Genomic DNA, 18,494 nt, shown 5'->3' on the forward strand with positions numbered 1-18,494 from the left:
TCTCTTTGGCATGTTGTGCGCTGCCATTTTGCCTTGTTATTTCACTTCGTACCGTGTTTGCGTTCACAACTCTGTCGGTTCGGGTTCTGCATTTTATTTTATTATTATTATTTTTTTTTTGTTTTTCTCTGCTTTGGATTGTGCAGTTTTTTCGTACATTTTGTATATAAAACTGACCGCGTTTCCATCGACTTTGAATTCTAATACGAATTCGAATTGATTTCGGTACAATTGAATAACAATAAATGCGGAAAATTCGCAAATGATGCGAAGGCGACTCTGAAAAAAAAGAGAATTAAGTAAGTATCGTCGTTGTGGCTATGTGCCCTGTTGTGTGCCACTATGTGTTTGTGTGAGTGTGTGCATGTGCTGCGAGTGTGTACGTGCGAGAGCTGTTTATGTACATGCACACATACATGCATATCTTTGCAAGTATGCGTATATGGCAAATCATTCGCAAACAAAAATGCTCCCATGCATAATTAAAATGAAAATCAAAATATTTTAAATTGCTGCAAACCCAAACAAATTGACCAAAAATGCAACGAAAACAAAACAAAGCTTAAAATTCAATTAAATTTGCCAATTAATTTATCCAAAACAAATTGCAAATAATCAAATGGTGCAACCTCTGAAATGTTTATCCTCGTTTCATTTGTGCCACATGCGGCAGGTGAATCTCCGTTGCTGTCGTTTCATTACATATCTTAACCCGGCCACCTGCTGGCGTGTTTAGCCCACCTATCTGGCCGCAGCGTCCAGACTTGTGCTTGCTCTGGAATTGTATTATTATGGGTTTTTCATTTAAATCTTAAATTCAATCTAAGCGAAACTAAACCTTTTGTATACTTAAGTTACACATTCATTTATTTTGATTTATTCACATTCAAAGTGCTAATTAAGGCGCCTTCAGTGTGACCAAATGTTATTGTCGAATTTGGCAAGTCCTTATATTGAAATGTGCTGTGTAAAAACAAAAACAAACAAATTGTTCAACACAGTTGTCAATTTCTACAATTTATTTGTTTACATTTTCGTTTGTTTGCAAATTATATGAGCATAAATTAAAATCAACTTAATATTATAACATATATAATAATTTTTAATTTCTGCTAGTTTCCTACGATCTGCGTGCAATTATTTTTTTAAATTAGGCGGCATTTACCCCTCCCGGCACCCACACACCTTATCCAGTGGTGATCCAGTTTCGCCCAATCGGCAAACGCGGCACGTGCGACGCTCATAAAAACGAATCAAACAAATTCTAATGTTATCCAATGAATATATACAATACTACGTTTGCAGTTTGGTTTTGCTAACTTGTTTCAGTTGCCTCTTAGCGATCCATTCGAATTCGATTTAATATTTGCAAATTGCAGCAATTGCCGCAGCCATAAAACATCGATACGGCCAAATTTTGTGTATCGATGTGTTGTGCACGATACTATTGTTGCTATCGATATTTTTTACCCCTACATCCCTGCGTGCGGCAACGCTGTGCAGCACACAAGCAGAAGCCAGATTTGATCAAACGGAGCAATATTTTAAGCAATACTTAATGGTTGTTATTTTATCCGAAAGTAATATAAAGTAAGTGTCGTAAATTTGGTTAGCGTAAATAAAACTGAATGAGAAGAAAGCAAGCTAGAATATGCCAAAGCCCCGGGACTGCGGCTGCTACGTGCGCGTGTGCTTGTAAGTGTGTTTACAACTGCATTTCGGTTCAATTCTATTAATTTTAATTTTTTCTTTTTTGGCATGCTTAATGTAAAGCCTATAATGCAATTCTAAATGTGTGCGTGTCGATACCATTTTTTTTTGTTTTTTGTTTTGTGCATTAATATGTATACTTCATTTTGATTTTGTTATTTGCGATTTTCTTTTGTTTCCTTTATTCGCTGTTTGTTGTCGCTGTCATTTGTGTTTCTACTTCCACCGCCTTCGTTGCAGAGGGTGGTGGCGGCATCGGCTTGTCATTTTACGATGAGAAGCGTACTGCTTGCGCTAGTGTGTGTGCGATTGTGAGCGCGTACCCAGTGTGTACGTGTATGTGCCAGTGTCGTTAAATCCGTTTTGTGCTCTATACTTGTGTAAGTGGAAGTGGGAAATGAAGGCCCATTTTCTCCTGTGCTGCTCTGCTTATACAATTGCAGCCCAAGAATTGCACAGACCAGGCGAAGGTCGTGTTTTGTGTGCTCAATTTTCGCTGCAAATGGAAATTATTGCGCCCAACTGCTTGCATTTTGCCAACAACAATTTAAGAAACCAATTCATTCGCTCTCTTGGGCTTGGGTTTTTGCTCTCTTCATCGACAGGCAGCGCACAAAAATGGCGCCTGTCATCTCGCACGCGCGTCGTCACTGTGCTTGCTGCGTACAATAAAGTGACAGGATCAGTAGCCGAAATGACAAATAGCAATCGTTCCTTATTTTTTTTTTCTGTTTGTTTTCTGTAATTCGCAATGTGCTCTCGCCCGCAGTTGACGCCAGCAGCGACGCTCCAAATTCGCCTGCTGCCTATGAATTTGCTGCGCTCACAATTTGAATGGCGCTATGCACGCAGCTCTCTCGGCAGCTCGTAATGTTAGTTTCTTTAGACAGCCCCAGCAGCTGCTGCTCTTGTTGTTGTTGTTGTTGTTGTTGCTGCTGCTGCTTTCAAACTCGTTTTGCCTTTTGGCTGCCTCGCATGCGAGGGAGTAGGGGAGGAGGAGGAGAGGGGGGGGACAGCAAGCGTTAACGGGGTGTAATTGACAGTCACAATGGGACGTGTGTGTATTTTGCAGTTCTTCTAACACCGCTTTCTACGCTTCCCTTTCCTGCTCCTGCTGCCTGTTGGCTCGCCTTTTGTCCGTGTTGTGTCTTCTGTCAGCGAATTAACCGCCACATGGCGTATGCGTAATATTTGTTTATTAAAATCTGCACCAAGGGAAAGCCTTAATTAAACTATGGCCTTAACCAAATAAGTGAACGTTATGTCTTGTGACGATATTAACGTTTCTTAGCCACATGTATATATATATATATATTTTAAGATTTATATTTGGAGTCCTTGAAAAAGGTTAAAATCTTAAGATTTTTACTATCTGTCTTATTAGTGGTGATATCCCTCGTAAATCAAGCACAAAAAAAAATTTTAATTTTTAAATGTCTACTTGAATATAAAATAATTGAGTTATTATTAATCTAGATTTGTTAATTATATACGCGAAAATATGAATCAGTAAGTCGGTAAAATATTTATTTAGGTTACTTGTTTCAAAAAAAGGTATATTATATCTATTAAACAACAAAATTTTATGGGTATTTCCTCTTTCAGTTCTTTTGCGTGGAAAATACATCCGCTTGAAAGATTTTCTTTTCGTCCTTTCTAAAGGAAGCGGGAAAATGGCCTCTGCTCCGCTTTGATATCATATAAGAACTATTTATCTTGAAGTGCACAAGTGCTAATGTATTTCTTTATTCAAATATATTTAATTGACAGGTAGTCAACAAATGGGACCAAATCATAACGACTTAAAGTGTGTAAAAGTGCAGCTAGAGATTTGCGAGATTCAGGCTGAACGCGAGCAGCAAAAGCTGCAGCTGGAGCTGGTGGAGCAGCTGGCGACCGACAAAGCGCAAGCCTCAAAATAGGAGCGTCGACCTCGTCGACAGCAGCGTCACCAGCACAGCCCAGTGACGGATCGAGGATGTCGGCGCGCAAGCCAGCAGTGGGAGCGGGAGCGGGAGTAGGAGCCGGAGCAGGAGCAAAGCCTGATAATAATAATGCATCGCCCACACTTGAGCTGGAAGCGGCCCCAGGCGAGGATGGAGCAGCAGCTGGGGATGCATCAACAGCAGCCACAGCAGCATCAGCGTCAGCTGGAGATGCAGCTGAGGCAGCTGCTCCAGCTGATGAAGCCGAACAGGAAACGGATAAGAATAAAGACCAGGACACTGACCTGATAGAACGGCATAGTGATCCCTCGCCACTGATCGCAGAATGCGGCACGCCGCGCAAGTCATGCTCCGAGGCACTGGCCGCCAAAAATGTGCGCGTGACACGTCACTCGTCGCCTTTGCTGCTGCACAGCTCTTCGCCGACGAGCAAGCGAGATGCGCGAGAGACACTTGAGCCGGCGGCGACGGTGGCAGCGGCAGCGGGAACGGCAGCTAGCAGCGATAACGAGGAGCTGCCCAGTGGCAGCAGCCAAAGAAAGGGCTCAGCGGAGCGGCAAAGCGGCAATCTGCCGATAATACGCGGCCGCAAGTCCATCAAGGAGCTAAAAGAAGCCAAAGAAGTAGCCGCAAAGCCAGCGGATGAGCTGCTGGTCAAGGAGGAGTCCAGCGATGCCATGGAACTTGATGAGCAGGGGCAGGAGCAGGATCAGGCAGCAAAAGAGCCGAAGGAAACGAAAGACACAAAAGACAATGCCAATACAAAGCTAAGCGAAAAGGAGAAGGACGCCAAGGATACCCCAAAGGACTCCAAAGATAAGGAGAGGGAGAAGGAAACAACACCCACGCCCACAACGCCGGCAACAGCAGCGACAACAACAACAACAACAACAGCAACAGCATCAACTCCAACCACGTGCAATCGCGTCACACGCAAAGCGCACGCCCAGGAGCTGGCGCTGGCCAACAACAACAACAACACGCGCGTCACCCGCAATCGCCGCCAGTCATCGACGGTAAACAACGAGCCACAGCTGCCTGCGCGCGGCCGTCGAAAAAAGCCAGCGCCGCCAGAGCCAACCAAGGAGCAGCTGCTCAAGCGTAAGCGCTCCGACGATGACGCCGAACTGGGCCTCAAGTACGCCAAGGTTGAGGTCAAGGATGATGAGGATGAGTCCGAGACCACGAGTGCCGCGGATGAGGCCAAATCCAGCGCGTTGAGCATTAAACTGGAGCCGCCGGACAGCGAGGAGCCGCAATCACCTGCTGCCACGCCCACGCCGCAATCAGCCAATCGACGCGGACGCGGCAGGCCGCAAACTAAGGGAACACCCACCGCCACAGCCAGCGCTGCCAGCACGCGCGCAACACGGCACAGCAAGGCGGGCTCGCCGGGCTTGTTGGCCGCGACAACAACGACAACGCCTGCGGAGCCAACGCCGCCAAAGCGGCGCCGCGTGGGCTCGGCAAATCGCAGCCTGCTGGCCGCCAAGGCGGCATCTGCCAGCTCCAGTTCGCTGGCCGCCAGTTCTGCTGGCGGCGCTGCTGGCGATGAGGACTCCAAGGACAGTCTGACCTCCACCTCCATGGACGATTTGCTGCTGGCCGCCACGGAGATCAAGCAGGAGAAATTGGCGCTCGATTTCGACGAGAGTCTCGATGCGGTTGCCAAGATCGCAGAGCCGGACTCTGAGCTCGCCGAGCAGGCGCAGGCCTCCACCTCGATTGCAGCGGCTGCCAATGGCACTGAGCCGTTGACCGTGGATACAGAAACGGTGAAAAGCACTGAGGATGCACTGCAGCAGCAGATCGTTGGCGTCCCGGCCGAGGGCGAGGGTGAAGCCGAAGCCGAAACTGAATCGAATGAGGCTGGCAAGGCGCCCTCGCTGAGCCCCGAGATGATCAGTGAAGGTGTCAGCGCCATTAGTGTTAAGCAGTTCTACAAGAAGCCCGAGTTTCTGGCCAACAATCTGGGCATCGAGAAGGACCCGGAGCTGGGCGAGATTGTGCAAATTGCCAGCGAGACGCAAACAGCAACTGCGGCGATAGCAGCACCTCCCGATGAAGAGGAGCCTCCTCCGGGAGACGGGCTTGTAATTGAGCTCGAAACGGAGGCAGAGACGGAGCCGGAGGGTAAACTGAACGACTCCTATGCTGGGAGCATGGGTGAGCTGCGCGTGGACGAAAGCGGCGATGAGACGGAGCAGGAGGCACAAAAGCCAACAGCAGCAGCTGGAGCGGCGGCAGCAGCAGCAGTAGTTGATGCTGTCAGCTCGCCGGTCGAGCTTAACGGTGAGGTCGAGGAGCTGCCAGCCAAGGCAGATGACTATGATGACTTCGAAAGCGAGATTATGGAGCAGCTGGCCAAGGAGGGCGTCGTGGATGCCAGCGGTAACGCGCTAAGCGCCAGCAAGCTCCAGCAGGAGCAGGACCACGAGCAGCAGCAGCAGCAGCAGCAGTCGACATTGGCAACCATTGAATGTGATACGGCCCAGTTGGCGGCGGAGCTGGATGTGCAAACCGAAAAGAAGCTGCCCGCTGAAATGGTGCTCACCTTGGAGGTGGAGCCATTGACCGAGGAGCAGGAAGCTGAAGCGAATGCTGTGGCAGATGATGACACCGACATGCAAATCCTAACCGAAGACTGCGCCGAATATCCCGAGGAGAACAAGGAGAATGTGTCCACGGCCACAACAGATGCCATTGCCGTTGCTGTTGCATCTGCGGTCAGTCCAGATGCCGTCATGGCACTGGAACTGGCGCTTAAGACAGAAGATGGCACCGCCGCAAAGCTCGAACAGGATCTGGCCGACCTGGAGGAGGAGAAGCCGCTGGCCGCCGTCGCAGCCGAGCAGAAGCAACTGCCCAAAACTGAGGCCAATGGCAAACTCAAAAAGCTGACGGATGGCGACGATGAGCTGCGCCGCGAAAAGGAGCGCCATCTGCAGCATCTCGGCCTGCTGACCCACCAGGCCGCCGAGCAGCTGCGTCAGGAGTACATACACACGCACACGCGCGCCGTCCACCAACAGCAACAGCAGCAGCAGCATCAGCATCAACAACAACAGCAGCAGCAGCAGACCGGCAAGCGGTCAGCGGGGAAAGGTGGCAGCGCCGCGCACATCGAGTCCAGCGGCACCCTAAAGACGGTCATCAAGCTGAATCGCAGCAGCAATGGCGGCGCCGGCGGCGCCACGGGCGTGCCCACCGGCACAGTTATCCATGGCGGCCCTGTCGCTGGCATCAGCACAACGGCAGCTGCTGCTGCTGCCAGCAGCATGGGCAGCGCGACACGCAAAGGCGGCATCGCTGGCGCAGCGGCCAGCTCGGCGCACGGTGTGCGTCGCCAGTCGCTCAAGATGACATTCCAAAAGGGACGCGCACGCGGACACGGCACTGCCGACCGTGCTGCCGATCAGCATGGCGCCCATGCCGAGGACTCCTACTACACCATACAGAACGAGGTAAGCAGACGCAACAGAGACAATCGCAACAATAAATGCTAATTCGTGCGTCTCCTTCTATTACTTCTAATTCCATTTGCAGAACGAAGGTGCGATCAATCGAAACAATTTGAATTCGGGTAACCTGGGCCGCAAGACAACTAATCGTTTTAGCCACACTAACAACCACAACAACAACAACAGCAGCAGCAATCAGCAGCAACAACAACAGAAACAGCACAACAACAACAACGCGTCCTCCAGAAGTTGCCTGGGTTGGTGCCGAGTGTTTTGGTGTTGAACTTGTTTTTGTGTTTGCTTCGTTTTGTTTGCTTTTGATTTGGCTCTGGAGGGGGGCTGGCTCATCTGGCTTACTTATCAGTTACAAGTCTTCGACCTGGCCAAACCAATCTCAACTGAGTCCAGCGCAGAAGCAGCAGTTGTCTCTGATCACATTGCCTGCAAACAGACTTTCTGGCTCATTCATTTATTGTTTAACCGAACTGAACTTTAAACCAAATCAGTTAGCCGAACTGAAACCTAAACCGAATCATAATTTGATTCTAAAGTAGTTTGGCTCAACATAAATTACTCTTTAGGGAGACTCAGCCCCGAAGTATATATAACTGGACTCAATTGTTGTTTTTTTTTTATTGATGAAAAGTTCAATTGTTAAATTAAAGTGAAGATATTATAAAGAACAAGATTTGAACCAGAATCCGGTTGCAAGGAGACATCCTTGCATGATCACGAATCTCTTGAGCCTAGCCATCGTCTGTCTGTCGTCATCATTGGAATTGGGTATTCCAAAAATCCTTCTAAATAAGTTTTATTAAAATTTTTTTTTTTAAAGGGTATCTTATGTTGGCATTTTGCTATGTTAAATGTCTGCCACGCCCACATATTTAATGTATACACATCTAAATATATATATATTTATATACGCGCACGCATACACACAGATTCGTCGCATTCGGAGGGTCATGGCGGTCAAGTGGAGCACGGCTTCTATCAGATGGTGAAGAAGGATGAGAAAGAGAAGATTCTGATACCGGAGAAGGCATCCTCGTTCAAATTTCATCCGGGTCGCCTGTGCGAGGATCAGTGCTACTATTGCAGCGGCAAATTTGGACTATACGATACGCCCTGTCACGTCGGCCAGATCAAGTCCGTGGAGCGCCAGCAGAAGATACTTGCAAGTAAGTTGCACGAGCCTTTAACTAGAATTGTATTTTTTTTTATACTGATACGTTTTGTGCCGCAGACGAGGAGAAGCTGACGGTGGACAATTGCCTGTGCGACGCCTGCTTTCGCCATGTGGATCGTCGCGCCAATGCGCCTTCCTACAAGAAGCGTCTCTCGGCGCCCGGCCACCTCGAGACGGGCAACAACAACAACAATGGGAGCAACACCGCCGGTGGCGTGGGTGGCGGCAATGGCAACAGCATGGACAAACATTTCACGGGAGATGCTGGCGATGCGGAGTTTGCAACGACCTCGTCAGGCGCCGTCTCCGGATCGGCGGCGCAGCGTGTTTGCGCTGTCAAAGATTGCGCGGATGCGGCCAGCCATTCGCTGCGGCGCAAGTGCGTCCGCAAGAGCGTCAAGAAGTGCCTGCTCAACTTCGAGATTCCGGCGGGTACCTCGAGCGTCTGGCTCTGTGAGCCCCACTACAATACGGTCATCCAGTCGTCCGGCTGTGTGCTCTGCAAGCGTCGTCTGGGCAAGAATCACATGTACCACATTACCTCGGTAAGCATCCACCCCTCTCTTACTCTCTCTCTCTCTCTCTCCCTCTCTATTCCTCCATCTTTCTCTTTCTCTGTCAATTTTGAACTTCATGGCATTCCATTTCTCAGCAGGACACGGATCGCTTGGAGAAGGCGCTTTCCGAAATGGGCATACCCGTGCAGCTGGGCGTTGGCACCGCCGTCTGCAAGCTGTGTCGCTATTTTGCCAATCTGCTGATGAAACCGCCGGACAGCACCAAGTCACAGAAGGCCGAGTTTGTAAAGAACTATCGCAAGAGGTGAGCGAGCGATTGGCTGCAGAATGTGACTTGCTGTTCTCCGATTATTAATCGGGTTTCTCGATTTTACAGGCTCCTTAAGGTGCACAATCTGCAGGATGCCAGCAACGAGGCCTCTGAGGTGGATGAGGAGGATGCCAACGCCGGCTGCAGTGCCTCAACGGGCGCCGGCACGGCTCCAGCTGCCAGCGCCTGTGATGATGCCTCCAGCGAAATGCCCATGGTGGTGGACTATGATGGGCCCACGGATTCCAATTCGAGCAGCTCCTCAACAACGCCCATCGGGCATGCGGTGAGCGCCAGCAAACAAATGTCTAAGCTGCAGGCCATACTTCAGCAGAATTTGGCTGGTGATGCGACAGCTACAGCCACAGCCCCAGGCAACTCTAATTCCAATTCCAATGCGAATGTCAATGCAATTGCCAATACCAATGCCAATGCTAAGGGCAAGGCCGGTGCCGACATCTCGAATGTGCTGCGCGGCAATCCGAACATCTCGATGCGTGAACTTTTCCACGGCGAGGAGGATCTGGGCGTGCAGTTTAAGGTGCCCTTCGGCAGCAGCAGCAGCCAGCGCACGCCGGAGGGCTGGACGCGCGTCCAAACGTTCCTGCAGTACGACGAGCCGACGCGCCGCCTCTGGGAGGAGCTGCAAAAGCCGTACGGCAATCAGAGCTCCTTTTTGCGTCATCTCATACTGCTGGAGAAGTATTATCGCAATGGCGACCTCGTGCTTGCCGCGCACGCCTCCTCCAATGCCAGCGTTTATACGCAGACCGTGCGACAGCGTCTCAATTCCTATGATCATGGTCATTGCGGTGGCTTCCAAAGTAATGCCAAGACAAATGCCGCCGCCGTTGTCGCTTCCTCCTCCTGCTCCTCCTACTCCTCCTCCTCACCGAATGCTGCCAACCCGCCAGCCAATGCCAGTCTATCCTGTTCGCCTAATGCCAGCACCAGCAACAACAGCAACAACAACAACAACAACAACAGCAACAGCGGCAGCAGCAGTGTGCTCGCCAATGCTCTGACCACGCCCCAAGGCAGCAATAACAGCGGCATGGAACAGCCGTCTGGGCAGCCAGAGCCCATTATTCCGTTGGTGGAGCTGAACGATGATGATGACGATGACGAGGATGCGGACAAGGAGGATGCGGCCGACTATGCGCCAGAGTGCGGACTGTTGCCTCTGGACCGACTGCGCACTGTCTCCGTAGACAAGCTGACCAAGCAGCTCAGCTCCAATGCGGTAACCATAATAGCGCGACCCAAAGACAGCGCCAAAGCCGCAGTTGGAGCGACTGGAACAACGGCTACAGCGACGCCAGCAGCAGCAGCAGCTGTCGGTGAGGAATCGTCGCCGGTGAAAGCGGCTCTGCAAGCCAAGGATGCGCCTCCGCTGGTGCCCACCAATGTGTCCAATAGCCGCAGCATACTCAAGACCAATCTGCTCGGCATAAACAAGGCGGTGGAAATTGTGCCGCTCGCAACCAGTCAGCACCAACAACAACAACAGCAACAACAGCAACAGCAGCAACAGCAGCAGCAGCAGTCGCAGTCGCATTCCAATCACAAATCGGCGTCTGCATCCAACGAGAAACCGCACAAGCTACTGGACATGGCCAACAAGCTGGTGAGCAGCCATTGCCACAACGAGCTGCCGCAGCAGCAGCAGCAGCAGCCGAAGTCCAAGCCGATGTTGGCCAACGCCGCGACCACAATTCTACAACAGCAGCCGACACCAAAACCGCCGCCCAATGTGGCGCAGCTGCTCAGTTCGCCGCCGGAGCTGATTAGTCTGCAGCGTCGCCGCACGAGTGCCGCCAATTCGGCAAGTGCCGCCACGCTGCCGACGCTGGCGGGCAAACGGCTGCAGCTGCCGCGCGCAGCCGGCGGGGGCTCAGGATCAGGCTCAGGTGCGGGCGGGGGCTTAGGCCCAGGTTCGGGATCTGGTGCGCCCAGTGTGATTATGCTACCGGATAAGCTGACGCCGCAGGAGCGGCACGAGAGCAAGAGCTGGAAGCCGACGCTGATACCGCTCAAGGAGCAGCACAAGGTGCCGAGTAAGTCGCCAACGCTGTTCCAAACAGCCGACGGGCGACGTCTGCCCGCTCAGGTGCAGGTCCAGTCCGGTGGCAAGCCATACCTCATCTCAATCATTGACTACAATCGCATGTGCATCTTGCGGCGTGAGAAGCTCTTGCGCGACATGGCCAAAATAGATGCACCCAAGCAAACTGCACGCCAGCAGCTGCAGCAGCTCCAACAGCAACATCAACAACAGCTGCAACATCAACAACATCATCAACAACATCAACAACATCAACAACAGCAGCAACAACAACAACAACACAAACAACAGCAACACAAACATCAGCAGCTGCCAACGCTGCAGCCGGGCGGAGTTGCCGCCGGCAGCGCATTGCGACTGGCACGGCTCGCACCGAAGCCCATGCCGCCGCTGAGCAATCCACAGAATGCCAGTGGAACAGCTGGTGGTGCCCAGTCACAATCACAGTCACAGACGCAGTCATCGCCAGCCAGCTTTCAGCCGATGCTCAGCAATGCGCTGGCAGCGGCAGCCGCAACGGCTGCGGCGGCGGCGGCAAACAACAGCAGCGTCAGCCTGGATAGCAATAGCTCCTGGCTGTGGAAGAACTTTCCCGATGCCAATCAGTATATATTGAATGGTGCTGCCGCCGCCGCCGCAGCGGCAGCAGCCAATAAATTCCCGCATCTGACGGCCAAGCCGGCGACGGCAACGAGCTCTGCGGGCGGCGGAGGAGGAGGAGGATTGGGTGGCATCACATTTACGTTGAAGCAACAGCAGCAGCAACAGCAGCAACAGAAGCTCATCGACAATGTTATCATGTCCAAGATACCCAAAAGTCTCACGGTGATACCACAGCACATGGGCGGCGGCGGCGGCGGCGGAGGATTAGGAGGAACAGCAGCCAATGATGCTGGCGGGCACAAAGATTGATGATTGGCCCGATGCCTGAAGCAACTACAGTTAGAACTCAATCCTGCCAGTGAGAGAAAAGCGAATCAACCAGAAACTAATAAGCATAAGCGAAACCACAACGAGGCGGAACAGGAGCAGAAGAAGAAGCAGGAGCAGGAGAATAACAAGCAAAAGCAAATGCATTTTAAAAGATATATAATAATATAAGCGAGAAAGAGCGAGATAGAGACAGAGACAGAGACGGAGAGAGAGTGAGAGTGTGAGAGAGAGAGAGACAGATGAAGGGAGGTAGATTGGATGGATCAGAGATCAGAGTCAGGGTGTTTTTTGATTAGGTTTTAGAATAAAACATATATATATATATACATATATATATATATTCCATAAGAACAACCACAAGATAAGCGAAGATGCGCAGAAGAAAAAGGGAACACGAAAATGAAAAATAAAACAAAACAACATGCAAAAACTTAAATATAGAGAGTACTAGGGTTACGCATAAGAGTATACCATAAACACACACATATATATATGTATATATAAATATATATATATATATATATATATATATATACATATATACAGCTAGAGTTGAAAACTATACAAATAGATGCGAAAGAGAAGGCGAGAGTCGGGGAACTGCAGCAAGGAGAAAGCAGGCAATCAAACAAAACAGAAAAGTAAAGAAACAAAACGATTTGCTGCTGCATTAGACTTAGTTATGCGTTTTATAGTCTATATATATATATCGATATATCTATATAGAGGGTAGGCACATATACTTGGTAGTGTTTAGTATTATATTAGTTGGGGGGCATGTGTTTTAACTAATTGATCATGTTTTTTTTTTCTTACTTAAGTGAGCCTTTAAAGTTAACATCGTTACGCGATAGAACAGAACAGATATATACCATACATTAATACTATATACATAAATATATATATATATATATTTACATACATATATCTCCTCCGCATACATGCATATATATATATATTTTTTTATTCGATTTTAATGCACATCAAGCAAGAGTAAGGAAAACAAACTGGGCATTCGTGTATTATAGATACCAAATTGCTAGTGGCTAGCATACAGGCATACAATATATAGTAATATATATATATATATATATCTATATATATATATATACATATTCATAGACAGATGCGAGTTGTTTAAGGACAGGGGAAAAGAGACAGAGAGAGAGATTTGGTGTGGAAAGAAGCTGGTGCACAAACTAAATGCTGCCAAAATCTGTATCATTCAATCATCATTAACACATTTTTGTACATCCTCCCAATACCCTAGGCTCAGAGCCCAGCTGTTGTCGCTGGACTTGGGTTCCTGGGGCTTTATTGTATTATTAGAGCTACGCATGGATGCTCTTTCGGGGCTTTAGTTTGTGCAATCTGTCTAAACTGTCTGTCATTTGGTTTCTTCATTTACACACACACACAGACACACACACACACACATGCATACATACACTTTAACTTACCACTAGAAATAGTTACTTTTCTTTTTAAGCATAAACTTTTTTTTTTAATATTATTTAATTACAACCTTACACAGCGACTACAATTCGAAAAGAAAACATAAGAAAAAGAGTTGAAAGGAAATACCTAAATTACATATAGAAATTATTTTTCAATTATACATATACATGCATACATACATACATATATAGACATATATGTAGTATATAACTAATTTATGTTTCATTTCAATTATTATTTGTAAATATTTATACAGACATAAACGTAAACAACAAGAAAACACAAAACACAACAAATAATCAATAAAAACATATAAAAACAAATTATTTTCAACGATTTCATGTTCCGTTTCCTTTTCATTTCCATTTCGTTCCAAGCGCGTTCACTGCGGCTCTTAATGCCATGCTTCTAGTTTTAGGCCTCGGTTGTTATCGTTATCGTTATCGCTTATCGATAGGGCAACAAGACGATCAAATCAATTAGCAAAACAAATTGAAAAACAATACAAAATGGCACTCAAATTGAAAGCTTTCAAAATACAAACAAATTATATAAAGATAAATATATATTTGAATATATTTTAAACAGAGATATAATTGTGAATTAGCTCGTTAAGCATAGTTATATATATATATATATATATATAGTTATATCTATATATACATATATATGTATTGAAATTCAATTGTTGTTGTTGGAAACATTGAAAATGTATTTATAAACAAACAGAAAACAAAATCAAAAAATTATGTATGTTAAGTATATTTCGGTTGTCGTTGTTTTGCCTACGAAAACCCAAAAATGATAAAGAGAGTACATGCATATTTATTTATAGATCTATATGTATACACATGTGCATATATATATATATATATATATATATACAAATATATATATATATATATATGTACTTATTCAACTGTCCCGCGTGTCAGTGTCAAAATATGGCATGGGTCCTAAGTGCCCGAAAATGGACCAAAACTGATGCACGTTTGCCTTTACGAGCTTGCTTTTTATTTTTGTGCGAATGTGTGTGTGTGTGTGCATGTGTGCATGTGTATGTGTGAAAGGGAATTGTATTATGCACTTAAACTAATTACAACTTATATACCAATTATACTTACATTTATTTATGCATTAGTTTCAGTTCTTTAAACATAAGCAAAGATCCGAATTAGCTGCGATCTCCAGTCTTTTGTTACCGAAAGAGAAAAACCGTTTCAGAATAAATCCCTTACGATAAGTAATACTATATTCTATATACCATGGTTTTATTTACGAGATTTTCAGCTATTTCAAGGTATTGTGTTAAGGGTAAATAGCTGAAAGCTTGGTGTACTCAGAAGAAAAGCTTTCAGATCCATTTATACTTTATATTGAAGATCCGTAGAATCCTACAAGGAATTGCTTTAGAGGCCACAGACTTTGGCGTAAGGATCATGCAGAGGGAATATTGGGAATATAATCAGATAAGTAATAGCTGATCCAGTATTGCACAAAAGAAACACTGTAAAGATAAGACTTGAGTGGACATTAGAGGACTTGCAATTTCTCTTGCGAAATATTGTTGGAAATCGTATATTCGATGCCTTTTATACAAATCAAAGACCAATACGATATAAATTTAAATTTTAGCACCGACCTCGATTTTGAAAAAAAAAACCTGATGATTTGGAATGTCATATCTTTGCGCGGAGTTATGTCGTTTTGGAACGTCATATCTCCGCGCGGAGCTATTAACCGAGATATTATGTCGTTTTGGAACGTCATATCTCCGCGCGGAGCAATTATCTGTTTTTAAAATGTTATACCTTTTTGCATGCGTACGGATCCCTACCATCAATTGGCATTCAAACAAATTAAAAATCGATGGGTTCAAAAATGTTAAAGACAAAAAAGCCATTAGTTCGTAAAGACAACGTTTTTAATGATTTTTTGGAATATTTCCGTCAAATAATCTCCGATTTTGGAATTTCATACCATTTTTGACACGTAAGGATCAGTTCTAACGATTGGCATTAAAAAAGGGAAATCCAAAATGTTGACCCAAATCGACAAAATGGCAAGGGGTTACATCATGTTTTTTTCAAAATCGAGATCGGTGCGAAAATCGAAACTTTTTCGATGATTTTTTTCAATATCTCGGGTAATAGCTCCGCGCGGAGATATGACGTTGCTAAACGACATAATATCTCGGATAATAGCTCCGCGCGGAAATATGACGTTCCAAAACGACATAATATCTCGGATAATAGCTCCGCGCGGAGATATGACGTTCCAAAACGACATAACTCCGCGCGAATATATGACATTCCAAATCATCAGGTTTTTTTTTTCAACATCGAGGTCGGTGCTAAAATTGAAACTTTTTCGATGATTTTTTTTAATATCTCGGATAATAGCTCCGCGCGGAGATATGACGTTCCAAAATGATATCAAATCTCGGGTAATAGCTCCGCGCGGAGATATGACGTTCCAAAACGACATAATATCTCGGATAATAGCTCCGCGCTGGAGATATGACGTTCCAAAACGACATAATATCTCGGTTAATAGCTTCGCGCTGGAGATATGACGTTCCAAAACGACATAATATCTCGGGTAATAGCTCCGCGCGGAGATATGACGTTCCAAAACGACATAACTCCGCGCGGAGATATGACGTTCCAAAATGATATCAAATCTCGGGTAATAGCTCCGCGCGGAGATATGACGTTCCAAAACGACATAATATCTCGGATAATAGCTTCGCGCTGGAGATATGACGTTCCAAAACGACATAATATCTCGGTTAATAGCTTCGCGCTGGAGATATGACGTTCCAAAACGACATAATATCTCGGGTAATAGCTCCGCGCGGAGATATGACGTTCCAAAACGACATAACTCCGCGCGGAGATATGACGTTCCAAAATGATATCAAATCTCGGGTAATAGCTCCGCGCGGAGATATGACGTTCCAAAACGACATAATATCTTGAGTAATAGTTTCGCGCGGAGATATGACGTTCCAAAACGACATAATATCTCGGATAATAGCTCCGCGCGGAGATATGACGTTCCAAAACGACATAACTCCGCGCGGAGATATGACGTTCCAAAATGATATCAAATCTCGGGTAATAGCTCCGCGCGGAGATATGACGTTCCAAAACGACATAATATCTCGGATAATAGCTTCGCGCTGGAGATATGACGTTCCAAAACGACATAATATCTCGGTTAATAGCTTCGCGCTGGAGATATGACGTTCCAAAACGACATAATATCTCGGGTAATACCTTCGCGCTGGAGATATGACGTTCCAAAACGACATAATATCTCGGATAATAGCTTCGCGCTGGAGATATGACGTTCCAAAACGACATAATATCTTGAGTAATAGCTTCGCGCGGAGATATGACGTTCCAAAACGACATAATATCTCGGATAATAGCTCCGCGCGGAGATATGACGTTCCAAAACGACATAACTCCGCGCGGAGATATGACGTTCCAAAATGATATCAAATCTCGGGTAATAGCTCCGCGCGGAGATATGACTTTCCAAAACGACATAATATCTCGGATAATAGCTCCGCGCGGAGATATGACGTTCCAAAACGACATAGCTCCGCGCGAAGATATGACATTCCAAATCATCAGGTTTTTTTTTTTCAAAATCGAGATCGGTGCTAAAATCGAAACTTTTTCGATGACTTTTTTTAATATCTCGGGTAATAGTTCCGCGCGGAGATATGACGTTGTGAAACGACATAATATCTCGGATAATAGTTCCGCGCGGAGATATGACGTTCCAAAACGACATAATATCTCGGATAATAGCTCCGCGCGGAGATATGACGTTCCAAAACGACATAGCTCCGCGCGAAGATATGACATTCCAAATCATCAGGTTTTTTTTTTTCAAAATCGAGATCGGTGCTAAAATCGAAACTTTTTCGATGACTTTTTTTAATATCTCGGGTAATAGTTCCGCGCGGAGATATGACGTTCCAAAACGACATAATATCTCGGATAATAGTTCCGCGCGGAGATATGACGTTCCAAAACGACATAATATCTCGGATAATAGCTACGCGCGGAGATATGACGTTCCAAAACGACATAACTCCGCACGAAAATATGACATTCCAAATTATCAGGTTTTTTTTTCAAAATCGAGGTCGGTGCTCAAATCGAAACTTTTTCGATGACTTTTTTTAATATCTCGGGTAATAGCTCCGCGCGGAGATATGACGTTGCGAAACGACATAATATCTCGGATAATAGCTCCGCGCGGAGATATGACGTTCCAAAACGACATAATATCTCGGATAATAGCTCCGCGCGGAGATATGACGTTCCAAAACGACATAACTCCGCGCGAAAATATGACATTCCAAATCATCAGGTTTTTTTTTCAAACTCGAGGTCGGTGCTAAAATTGAAACTTTTTCGATGATTTTTTTTAATATCACGGATAATAGCTCCGCGCGGAGATATGACGTTCCAAAACGACATAATATCTCGGATAATAGCTCCGCGCGGAGATATGACGTTCCAAAACGACATAACATCTCGGATAATAGCTCCGCGCGGAGATATGACGTTCCAAAACGACATAATATCTCGGATAATAGCTCCGCGCGGAGATATGACGTTCCAAAACGACGTAATATCTCGGATAATAGCTCCGCGCGGAGATATGACGTTCCAAAACGACATAACTCCGCGCGGAGATATGACGTTCCAAAATGATATCAAATCTTGGGTAATAGCTCCGCGCGGAGATATGACGTTCCAAAACGACATAATATCTCAGATAATAGCTCCGCGCGGAGATATGACGTTCCAAAACGACATAACTCCGCGCGAAGATATGACATTCCAAACGATAAGGTTTTTTTTTTCAAAATCGAGGTC

At 46.3% G+C, this 18,494-nt stretch overlaps 1 protein-coding gene across 4 annotated transcripts; it reads left to right on the forward strand.

Moving 5' to 3' along the window:
• The first annotated feature begins 41 nt into the window (after nucleotides 1-41).
• Nucleotides 42-14,837, forward strand: east (enhanced adult sensory threshold). 4 transcript variants are annotated; one of them, XM_070208569.1, is made up of 7 exons: nucleotides 42-299; nucleotides 3,481-7,120; nucleotides 7,203-7,374; nucleotides 8,062-8,298; nucleotides 8,364-8,851; nucleotides 8,959-9,128; nucleotides 9,201-14,837. In XM_070208569.1, the coding sequence occupies exons 2-7, from the start codon at nucleotides 3,689-3,691 to the stop codon at nucleotides 12,109-12,111; spliced, it is 7,410 nt and encodes a 2,469-aa protein (XP_070064670.1). In that variant the 5' UTR covers nucleotides 42-299; nucleotides 3,481-3,688; the 3' UTR covers nucleotides 12,112-14,837. The 4 variants fall into 4 exon arrangements, with proteins under 4 accessions (XP_070064670.1, XP_070064701.1, XP_070064693.1 ...); XM_070208600.1 differs by having other exon boundaries at nucleotides 8,962-9,128; XM_070208592.1 differs by lacking the exon at nucleotides 42-299 and adding an exon at nucleotides 1,472-1,590.
• Nucleotides 14,838-18,494: the final 3,657 nt, after the last annotated feature.

Source organism: Drosophila virilis, chromosome X (genome assembly GCF_030788295.1).
Source record: "Drosophila virilis strain 15010-1051.87 chromosome X, Dvir_AGI_RSII-ME, whole genome shotgun sequence".
Lineage (NCBI taxonomy): Eukaryota > Metazoa > Arthropoda > Insecta > Diptera > Drosophilidae > Drosophila > Drosophila virilis.